General features: G+C 34.8%; 1 protein-coding gene across 2 annotated transcripts in view; it reads left to right on the top strand.

The window, feature by feature from the left end:
• LOC149085251 (uncharacterized) overlaps positions 1-12389 on the top strand; it is an 88226-nt gene that overhangs the window by 5511 nt on the left and 70326 nt on the right. For both annotated transcript variants that reach the window (XM_089233153.1, XM_089233154.1), the window contains exons 2-3: positions 5901-6489; positions 7012-7371. In XM_089233153.1, coding sequence (XP_089089279.1) covers positions 5920-6489; positions 7012-7371 — 930 coding nt within the window. In that variant the 5' untranslated portion in view covers positions 5901-5919. The remainder of the gene's footprint in view (positions 1-5900; positions 6490-7011; positions 7372-12389) is intronic.

The raw sequence follows: 12389 nt of genomic DNA, 5'->3' as shown, positions 1-12389 counted from the left end.
AAATAACATTTATAACAAACTAAAAAATGTAAAACAGTGTTTATTTAAACATTTATATATTTGAGTGATATTTATTTACTATCAGATTTCCAGCTTAAAATCATCATTTTGGTGAAACAATTCACTTAGAAAAAAAAAACCAAATGACACCTTTTTGAAATATTTTTGATTTAGTTAGTTTTATTTTCTGCTAGTATTTTTTTTAATATGTTAATATCATGAAAAAAAATCCAAAGGTTTCCACATAACGTTTTGAAACTTGGAGGTTTTGGACAGTTTTAGACAGTTTATCCCGCGTGTCCTGTCCAAAACCCCAACCCTGTTTCTAACTTAATACAACAAAAACATTTTGGTGATATGGGCCAATTTTCCACTTTTTCGAATGATGCAAATGGGTTAAAGCACATTGTCTCATGGGAACTCGGGTGCCTCAGGAGATTTAATATTAAAATTGGTTTAATATTGGTTGCTGGCCAATGACTAGAGAAAATGAACTTGATCATCTGTGCTTGCAAATCTTTTGTTGTATGTCTGGTTGCGTCAAAATTACCATTTTCCTTTCGTGCAGTTACAAGTGGATACAGTGTTCAAAACATCAGTACAAATTTTGATTGTGCATAGATTTTTCAAAAATTTTAAAACAGAAGTTGAAAGAGCCATCATCGGGACCTCATGGGCAGAATTCACACGAATGAGTCGTGGAGGAGTGATGTTTACGTCTGGTCGTCCGAAGAGTTCGCCTTTGTATTTGCTGCGTCCGAGTGGTCTTTGAATGCGAATTGGGGAGCCATCTGTTGCAAAGTGTTGAAAATTTTGTCTCGACTGAGGTTAATAAAGCCTGTCCAAGCTGATGAAATAGGTGGCATGTTTCTTCCATCATTAACGAGGAAATTCTGGCATGTTCTGATGAAGTATCCCTTGAGAAAATTCAGTTCGATTGTGTGATGTTTTTTTTTACCAATTGAATTTTATTTGTCTTGAAAACGTGGCAATTTTTGTGATAAAAGTTGAAAGCTTTAGACTGCCCCTCACGGGCCCTGTCAGGGCAGAGATGAATTTTCCTTTCCTGAAACATCGATATCTCCTCACTTAGCCAATTCCCTGTATCTGTCGTAGACCATATACGTACTGAACTCCTAGCGTGTGGGTCAAATGTGAGCCTCTGAATCATATGGGACCGGAGATTTGAAACCTAATTTTAAGAATGAACTAAGCTAAGCAGCACATTTACAGATCACTTAAGTAAACTGGGGATACTGTTCAAGATCACTTAAGTGTGTGACCAGTGGCACATTTACATATCAATTAATTGATCACATAACTATAGCTCACTTAATTGGCATTTTTCCTCCCCACTGTCTTTAATGTACCCATTTATTGTTTTAATTTTTTACATAAATACAAGATGAGACAAAAAAAAAAAAAAAGATCAACCAAAGGGTCTAGAGACCAATACTGGATGATACATTGCAAATTTGTAATGAATAATGAGGAACACAATTGCTTATTAGGGAAAAATATCAACAAATTAAAACAGAAAAATGAAATATTAGAAAAACACACACACAGTTTTACGAAAAGGGAGGGGTTTCAAAAAAAAATCAGATGTCATAACAAAACTTTCACATAATTTGTAGTATCTCTGGTCAACAGCAAGGAATGCAACTATATGAAATGCACATTGCATGATTTTCAGATAAGTACAAATAACAAAAATCAGTATAGGCCTAATGTTGCAATGTGCAAGATCAAATAGATTCATAATTTAACTTATTGAGGAGCATAGGGCAAATCAAAAGAAACTCTCGATGTCACTGATTGAAAAAAGATATTGCTTCATGTGTGTTTTTTGAAAGGTAATAAATTAGTAATATTAAGGATATCCAGGGTTCGTACAGTCCTTGAAAAAAAAAAAAGGTTTATTTTCAAGTCCTTAAAAGTCATTGCAGTACTTGAAAAAAATAATAATGGTTTTCAAGTGATTATAAGTGCTTGAAAAAAAATTTGTGTGAATTTCTTCCATCAATTTTTGTTCCCCCTTCAACTCGAAATCCCCCTCTAAACCATATTCCACTAGGGTGAAAATGTGTAGAGCAACAATGGTAGGCCTACACAATGATTACGTGACAATGTTCAAAGCAGGACATATGGTCATGCATACCTGAGGTATTTCTATGCTTAAAAAGATGCTACCTAAAAAACTGCGCCTGCAATATCGCTTCGAAATATTTTCGAACTATGAAATTTTTCTAATTATTGAATGGCATTTGAATATATGTTAGCTGACCATATTTCCTTAATAAAAATACGGGAAAACTGCCAATTGTCACCAAAAATGTTAACAAAGGTAAGCAAAGTTGCCAATTATTGCTAAAATTGTCAAAAAACACCAAAAGCAGAAAACAAAGCACCATTGCATTGAAGCAGTAGATTTAAATGGATTCTATGGGGGGGGGGGGAAATGTTAACACATGACAATATTTAAAGTCATAATTATATATTGTAATATAATAATTAATTAAGAATAAAAACTTCAATAGGCTTTGATTTTGAAAATATAAGTAAAATAATGGGACATTTTCATAAAAAAATTGGGATGGCCAAAATTACATGAAAATATGGGGATGTCCCAGGGCATATAGTCACCTTAGATTACATGCTTTCTAATTTTTTTGTATCGAAGGCAAAGTTCAATCCTGTTTCAAGCATAAAATGAGAAGAGAGGGAAAAAACTGGTTTTCTTTTTCGATTTCTTAGGGTTGTATCATTGTTCAGTTTTAAAAAACTTCAAGTTAAACGTTTGGTGTTTGTTCGGTGAATTTGGCAGGATTGTGAAGTGACGTCATCAATTTTTAAAGAGTTATAACTCATTAATTATGGGTCAAATCAAAAAACTGAAAACACTTCCATATCAGTTTTTCACAAGGAATCACGTGCGTAATTATTGGGCGGTCGATAGTTACCACCCTGTATATGGTTTAAGGTAATATAGTTTGTAAATTTCATAACAGAGTTTATTTTGTAAATATTTTACACGTGTTTTTCCATCTGAGGTTATGATCAATATGAATACCTAGGTATTTAATCGTGGAAACCTGTTCGAGACTCTGGCAGTTACAAGTTGAAATATTTTGGCAATTATATTATTGTGGGATATTAGATTATGGTATTAGCCATAGAAGAGAAGTACATAAACTTAGTTTTTGTTACATTTATTTGTAAGTCGTTACTGATAAACCAATTACGAATTATTAGTAAATTAGTATTTATCGAATTCGCTAGTGAACGATCGTCATCAATTGAATAAAGCAATACTGTGTCATCTGCAAAGGTGATGATCTTACCAGTTAATTCAATGTTACAAAGATCATTTCCAACTTTAACTATTTGAGATCTATGACTAAGATAAGAAGCAATTAATTACCGTATATACTCGTGTATAAGCCGACTCCCCCCCCACTTCACGACCACCAAAATCGCAATAAATTTAAAACCCGTGTATAAGCCGATCCCAAAAAATCCATGCATTTCAGAGAAAAAAAATTCTTATATTTTCATGCAAAATTAATAGTTTACGGAAATTCACAATAGAAAACGATTCAAACTTTTTAATCCGTTTCTTTTTAAGTCTCCAAGCTCATGGTAATCCATCAGATCATCACATGGGGGGGGGGTTGCGACATCTTCGTTTTCATCTTCATCTGGGCTGTTATCGCCATTGTCACTTTTAAAGAGTATATCATCTTCAGTTCCGCCCATCCCATTGCTGATGCAACACTTTTTGAAGGATCGGATGATAATTTCGGTGGAAACAGAATTCCACGCCTCATGTACCCATTGGCACACTAGGCCGATGTCAGGTTTCTTCAAGACACCACTTTTTGTAGTTTCTTTATCATCGGAACTCATCCATTCGATACACAAATTCCTCAAATAGTCTTTGACTTATTCATACTCACATAAGGCTTTACAATCAACATTAGCCCACCTGGTATCAAAGCCAATGATGTTTTCGATTTCTTTGCCTCGTCTTTGACATTATCGGGTTTTGGACATATCCCGTACCAATAATGCCGGTTTCTCGAACGCTGCTACACAAATGACTACTGATTGTGGGGTCGAAATTTTCTCATCAAAAACTGACCCGAGTATAAGCCGACCCCCCTACTTGAGGAACGAATTTTTCCACAAAAAAACTCGGCTCATACACGAGTATATACGGTAATTTATTTGTGTTACCTCTGATTCCAAAAATATGTAATTTATTGAGTAAGATTCGGTCAACACTCAAATGTTTTTTTTATGCCCAGGAAAATGGCAATAGTCTTTTTGGATGTATCAATTTTTTTCAACAATATACTTGGTGAATGTCAAAAGGGCAGTCTCTGTGATACTTCAGAATAATTCTTATTATTTTCCATAAGAATATTCCCCAGTAATTTATGAAAGTAGTCCTTCCAGAGAATATTCTCAAGGATATTATATGTAACTATATATTATGAATAACAGGAGAATATTCTCATCAAGAATTAATAAGAATATTCTCAAGTTATATTTATAATAGTCCTACCAGAGAATATTCTCCGAAAGATTTTATTCTAGAGAATTTTACATCTCTACTCTAGGTGGTGCTATCTATCCTTCCAATTACTAACGTATCCATTTGCAATTTAATGTAGGCTATATTTTTTTTGTAGGTGTGCTGACTACCGTGGCAACAGAGCTTTTTTCAAAGGGATAGCCTACTTAAAATTGGAAAACCTCAGAAATTCATATTTAGTCAACCACCATTGTGCATTTGCGAGTTCCAAGCCCAGATTTTCAGGATGTGAAACTGTCATGAATGCCTAGCGTCTTGATGACAAAATTGTGGATATTTAAGCTAGAGTGTTTACACACATTTTCTTTTTCTTCAACGATCTCAGAATTTTTTTACAATTCGAATGGGTGATTCACTCAGGGCCGCAACTAGTGTGGAGCAGGCAGGCCTGGTACCCCAGGCACCATACCAGAGGGGGTTGCCAATTCCACCCTTCAACATTATAGGGGCCATCAAAATGCGTACTTACCCCAGCTGACCGGGCATCTAGTTGTGGCCCTAGATTCTCTCTCACTCCTATAAATTTTTTTCAAAAAGGCACATGTGGAATCTGGTGTAGGAATGAAGCCAATTTATGCCATAAATATGCTGTCTTTGAATGCAGGTAGTTAGTCACAAAAGTACTGTAAGTTCTGGTACGTAACTCTTAAAAGAAAAAAAACCTGTCTAAAAATTAGAAAATTTAGTATACATACAGCCCCTCGTTCAGGGACTAGGTATCTCATTAGCCTATTCTCTGAGACCTGTGGTTTATACCAGTGCAATACAGTACAGTGCTTCCTTTGTACTTCAAAGTAGTAAAATTACTTTCCAAGATCATAAGATAGTGTGATCATGATAGACAGGAAAGGAAAGTGAAAAAAAGTTAGTTTGGAGGTTTCCCCCTTTGTACCCTTTTTCTTATCAGAACTGGAAAGAAGGAACTGGGGAATTTTTTTTTTATATGTCTTTTCCTAAAATTCCAGGAACTTGGCACACTATAGCATGACAACTGCATATCTAACTTCCTTTTCAAAACATTTCTTACCATCATAATAGGTGTCATCTTCAGTACCACTAACGCAGAATTTGAAGAGGTGTCTGCAATCACATTGACTAAGAGGTATCACTCAGGCAATGGTGAAGTAGGACTGAATCACACAAGGGGGTGGAATTTGTTCTACCATGTGCATAGTTATTTCGTATCACACTGTGAATCTATGCATAAAATGAGCTATTGTGATTATTTTTTTTATATTTATAGGGTATTTTGAAATATGCTTGAAATAATTTATTTGTTATCATTTTTTTGAATTTTTAGGATAACAGAATAATTTGAAATGATTTCCAAAATGAATTTGAAAAGAAGACCAAAGGAAAGGGTCGAAGGAAATGGTACACTATGCAGAGCTGTATATACTCACACTGGATACAACTTCAAGAAGAGGGCAACGAAACTCCGGACTTCTGCTGAAAATAAACAGAAATATGTAATCCCAGAAGTTACAAATGTAGCTATGAAGAAACGTATGAAGACTGTCAAGTTCTTCGAAGGAAAACCAAAAGAACCTTCCAACTCTCTTGATAATGCAGGATCAAAAAGAAAAATGAAAATCAAGATGTCTTTAGATAACTCAGTGGATGTCCCGTACAATAAAGAATATGGATTAAACAAAGTCTCCAAAAAAGCTAATAAAAATGACAAAATATCAGATGGTAAAGATGATCTTTGTGGTAATGATGTAAGCTTAACTGACTCTCTTCTTGAAGCTATTAGAAAAATTAAATACCAGAAACAGAGACCATCATTGGATCGAATTTATGGAGTGGTACGCCATAAATATAATTTTGATAAAAATGCTGTTTTGGGGCACTTGGAGAAAGCAGTTTCAAAAGGAACAATCCTTAAGGTAGTGATTAATAATTTTATTTATGTTTTTAACCCTTTCTCACATAATTATAATGAAAAGTATTTGCTCAACAAATTCTTATAAAACTTTAATGTATCAAATGCTGTATAAAATATTACATTAACCATTAATTGACTGACTTCAATAACAAGCATCTAATAGGATTTTGAAAAATTGGAGAAGTATAAGGAATATATGAAAAATTTGTCCTCCAAAGGGGGTCTCCAATACATGGTTTGAGACAATGATTTCTCAATAAACATATTTTAAACTATTTCTCCCAAGAATAAAAAAAAATACATTGAGAGACTAAAAAACACAGAAGGTTTTTGCTTCATACAATGAGTTAATAACAAGATAAGGTTTCAAGGTTGATTCATTCATATTTTGCCAGAAATTCAGGGATTCATTTGAAAGTTTGTTTGTGTTGTTATTAAAATTATATAGATGTTCTATGAACAAATTTAAATATATTGAAAAAGATGTATAAATTTCCTATCACTTTTAAATTTTAAATCGTAGGTATTTACCAAGGGTTTATGCTCTTACAAAGATCCTGGCTCATTATGCAATCTGAAAAGTAGAACTCTAGAGATAGATAAGAAAACTGATGTTACCAAGTTAGTTCTTAAGGCATTCAAAGAAATAGGCGAAGGTGAAGGCTTGACTCTTCGATGCATTGAAAAATATGTAAAACAAACATTTACATTGAACATAGAAGATGGAGTTGACCTTGCTCGTAAGTTATTGCATGCTGTGAGACAGAGTGTTGGTTCTGGAATTTTGATTCAAGAAGGAAGGACATACAAGTTAAGAAGACGAAATGTTTTGACAAAATTAGAATCTAATAAAGACAAGTCAATATCTCCTAAGATTTCAAAGGTATGTATTTATCCAATTTTACAAATTTTTGCTTTACAAATTTTTTAGATTTGGTATTAATTGAAAATGTCTATTGTGAGAATATATACTACTACCTTCAAAAAGTTCCATAACTTATTTTATCACGGAAGAATAAGTACAGATGGAACCTATTTATTTATTTATTTTTGCTTTACAAATTTTTTAGATTTGGTATTAATTGAAAATGTCTATTGTGAGAATATATACTACTACCTTCAAAAAGTTCCATAACTTATTTTATCACGGAAGAATAAGTACAGATGGAACCTATTTATTTATTTATTTGGTGTTCCCTTCGAAGTAACTACCCTGTGCAATTAAGTAGTTATGCCATTGTTCATACAAAGATGTAAATGCGTGTGCACACACACAAAAAAATTGCCGGAAAAAGCAATGGGGTCACACAAACCCCATCCCGTCTTTCTAGGTATAGTCCCCCGATCCGTCTTTCTAACGTTAAATGTCTGCATTATTTGGTGAGATGTAAGCAACCAGATCTTTGGAAGGCCAAGTTGTGAATTGCTCCAACAGGTCACGACAGGACCCTCGTGGTATCAGATTTATCTGACAAAACATCACATTCCAATGCTTCTACAACCAGCTTATTCCCCCTGATCTTGCCCCATGTGACTTTTTCCTTTTTATTTGGATGAAGAATTTGCTTAAGGGGCAACGATTCTCAGGTTTCACAAAAGTGCGGCGAGCAGCAACAAAGGCACTGGAAGAGGTGACAAAAAAAAGCTTGCAATCTGCATTTGCATCTTTGTATCAACAATGACAAAAATGCATAATTGTGCAGGGTAGTTACTTTTAAGGAAACACCAAATAAACAAGTTCTATCTGTACTCATTCTTTCATAATAAAATAAGTTCAACTTTTTGAACGTAGTATTATCTATATATATAATGACATGTCTTGACTGACTGATTCATCATCTCAGAGCCAAAATCACTTTAGCAATATTTATGAAATTTGGTTCTTTGTATTTTTAATGTGTCGAGAAATTATTTATTACTGTAGCTCTTCCAGAGAATATTTCTAAGAATATTCTCCAAAAGATTATTACTGAGAATTTTACATCTCTAGTTTAAATATTAATTTAATTAATGTGCAAATAATTAAAATATGACCCTTACTATATATATATTTCCTGTTTACTCATATTACATCACAAGTTAAAAGGAAATCATATTATTACCTCTCTGTGAGTATAAAAAAAAGGCTACCATTCAGAATTGGCGATAAATTGTACATCCCAATCTAATTAGCCCTCGTGTGCAGAAACTGGCTGTGGTGCATCAAAAATGATCAAATGATCATATCAAAATCATATTTTTTAAAATTGATTGAAATATCAAAAGTTTTTTTCAAATCTGATTTAAAAAGAAATTTTGTTTTTATCAGGATTCAAATCAAGCTGATTTAGATTGAGATACTCTGATAGTTCTGCATGTACAGGATGCATTTCAACATGAGTGGTCAGAGATGCCACTGTACTATAATTTACCTGGGTCCCGGGACCCAGGGTATTGAAAAAATCTGGGTCCCTTTTGAGTGAAAGTGGGTCCCTCTCAAAAAAAATTATTTTGAAAAAGGTATGCTTCCTTCCCCATAATTCACTGGTATCTCTATGAATTTTTTTCCAGCATGCCCCAGGTCTTTCATCACCTGCTTATATCTCTTTCTTGAGACAGAGCAGCGGGTCATGTTCTGGGTAGGAGGAGGAGTTATCTCTGTGTGAATCAAATGATTCATTTCTAAAAACATGTTCTATACAAAAGTTCATTTACTTTCATTGTCTACTAGTAGGAAAGCTTGCAAAGAAGACCATTAATGAGAATTTAACATATGGAATTCCACACACATAACAAATCTAAACCAAATATACAGTTGATCCCGCTTATAGCATTCCCATTTAGAACATTTTTCCACTTAGTACAACTGATTTTCATGGTCCCAACTTTAAGTAATTCTTATTAAGATTTCCCGTTTGAAGTGTTTTTCTGCTTACAACGTTTTTATGACAGTTTTTTCAAAAGCATTATAAGCAGGATCCACTTTAATTAAAAGTTAGAGGCACACGTTTATATATTTACTAATAAATCAATCTATAAATTTCCTTCTGATTGACTTTTCATTTCTTTAAAAAAATTTTAGCTCTTTCAATAATATCTTCTGATTTAAATTTAAAAAGCAAATGAGATTTTCTCTCTGTCTCTCAGTATACACTCTCTCAGACACTTATCTTCCGATTCTCTCTATTCATATGAGCAAGGATTTCATACCAATCCTTGTGAAGCGATTTCCTAGTAGAATGATTTTATTTTACCTCCTTGTTGGTCCACCACTCTGATCTGTCACCATTTAACTGCCACTTATTTTCACACCTGAATATGGGAGCGAGAGCTATGTCAGATTTGTGTTGGTGAAACTCAAGTGTGTTTGTGTGTGCCCAGCATTCAGTGTGTTTTGTGATGCGAAACGGTGACTACTACATAGCCGCTAGATGACAAAACTGTGAATATTCAAGGTAGAGTTTTTACAGCTTTTTTTTTTTTTTGAACGATCTCGGAAAATGTTTTGCACTTTGAACGGGCGTTCCAAATCCTTTAAGATTTTTTAAAAAATGTGTATTTGCGATCTTGTAAGAATAAGGCAAATTTACGCATTATAGAACGCCGTCTTTGAATGCCGGCAGATAGCCGCGAAAGTACCGTAATTTCCAATATGTAACCGGAGAGGAGAAAATCCGCATTGAAGTAAAAACTCATAAATTCTCTTTGAAAATTCTGTGCGCGGCCCGTCATTAAGGGGAACTAAATATCTTCAACCACCCGCGTGTATATCAATACAATACAGCAGTGTTTCTGGACCGCCAGGCCACAGCATCAGTCAAACCGGGCCATGAGTGATTCATTGCTTAATTTTTTTCCCATTCATTTCCCGTTAGTCGTGCTTATGACCAGGCAGCATAATTCCATACGTACATAGTATTTTTTAACATGAGATGTGCCTCATTGGCTAAGATCACTATTAAGTCACTGAATCGTCACACCCGATCGTGGCTTCAGACCATGATGTAATACACATGCACGACATAGTTATTGGTGCAAGTTTTTCCGGCGACTGTTGGTTGGCGCTTATATTTAAGCGATTAATGTATTTCCTGGCAACGTTTAATGACAGATATACCTGATTTTACGTGCGGTCAGCATGTGCTAGTCGGTGCAATGGTTAGAGCATGGGATTTGTGTAATGAAGGTTGTGGGTTCGAATCCATCATAAACTCAAATTATTATTTCTTAAATAGTGTTACCCGCTGTCGGTTTTTGGAACATCCTGTTTCAACTTATCAGTTTTGCCATATTTCCGGTTGTGGTGAGAACAGAGTTAATATATTCAGTCCAGGGCAGGGGGCCCCCTTTAATGGCCGGAGGAGTGAATCCATTTGCGGGCCTGTGGCCCGCACCAAACGAAGTTTGGCCTACATAGGTATTTACTAATAAAGTACTCTGAAACATGGTTTTTTTTTTTTTTTTTTTTTTGCATTGTAATATTATATATCATTATTATGATAATTATGTAATATTATATTACTATAAAATTTTTGATCCTTGTAATATTATCCCGCGAGCAGTCATGACGAAATAAAAGCAATATCGTTAATGAATCCTAGTGTTTGGTAATAACTTGCCAAACGTAATAGCCGTAGCTCGGAATCGGTAATGTTTGGCTCTTCGGCTACTACATCGTGAGATAGGTTCGGAGTTAGAATTTCCCTCGACCTTTAATGATGTAATTGTGATATTTGCTGAGCGTATCCTATGGTAAAACCTGTGTACATTATAGAATTGTGCGACCGGGCCTTCCACTCAAAAAAAATACTCAACCAGGCCACTGGCTTCCAAAGGTTGAGAACCACTGCAATACAGTACAGTAAACAAAGTAAAAAAAAACACTTTTTCAAGGTCGCACGCGATCGTGATAAGACTGTGAAAAGAAAAAAAAGGGGAAAAGGTTGGGGAGGTTTTTTTTCTCTACTTTTTTCATCTTGGAACTAGGAAAGAACCCGTCCCGGAAGACGTGTGAACCGAATTTTTATGCATCCTTTCCTGGAATTTCCGTTATTTTATGCATTATAGTGCGTCAATGGCATCTTTCGCATTCACACTTGCGTGGCTTAAAGAAAATGTTGCATCATAGGTGCCGTAGGAGCTCCGATAAAAAGAGAACATTGGTGGTCTAAGATTCCCTGATATATATGACCTGCAAGGCCGTATGCAGAAAGAAGATTGTATTGTATGTTCACAAATTACTGAGCGACTCTGCAACCTCACAAACTTGCTTGAGGCAGGGAGCTCAAGTGGCCTGAGCATATAGGTTCCAGTGCCTATGGGGTGTTGTATTTGCATGAACTTAAAATTAAAAAAAAAAAATCGAATTTTAAGTTATTTCTTTATATTGTGCTGTGATGATGATATCCAGGGAGGGGGCACTCCATGGTAAAGCTAGACATTGGTCAGTTTTTTGAGGCTTCATGCCAATGTTGGTATGTCTGCATATTGCCGATTTGAATTGAATTTCTACAGTAGACTGTGTGATGGCTGCTGCATGGTATTTTGTCCGAATTATAACAGTTCAGATTTTTCACCCTGTGATATCTATGTACTTTGCCCTGAAACCATTAAAGCAGATGATGCCAAAACTGTTTTAATGCTCCAATATCACGTTTAACACTGAAGAAGAAGGTAAATGATTTGTTACTGTCATGCTTATGAGATGTTTATCAGCTTGTTGTGCCATTTTATGGTTCATATTCAGATTTTCAATAACTTGACTTGTTCTCAAATTCACTACTTCCAGTCTCATCAGTGTCCTAGCATTTAGGCCCTATATTAGCAGTAATTTCACACGAGCCAACTTTTCGTATCCCATTCAATTTGCAGAACTTGCTCATAAAGCACCCTTCTGCATAGTAGCTGTTGAAGAGATTTACG

This window comes from Pholcus phalangioides, unplaced genomic scaffold (assembly GCF_987345545.1).
Source record: "Pholcus phalangioides strain wild (caught in Gottingen) unplaced genomic scaffold, Ppha-v1.0 ptg000007l_1, whole genome shotgun sequence".
Classification (NCBI taxonomy): Eukaryota; Metazoa; Arthropoda; class Arachnida; order Araneae; family Pholcidae; genus Pholcus; species Pholcus phalangioides.
This window is presented reverse-complemented; position numbering and strand designations above follow the sequence as displayed.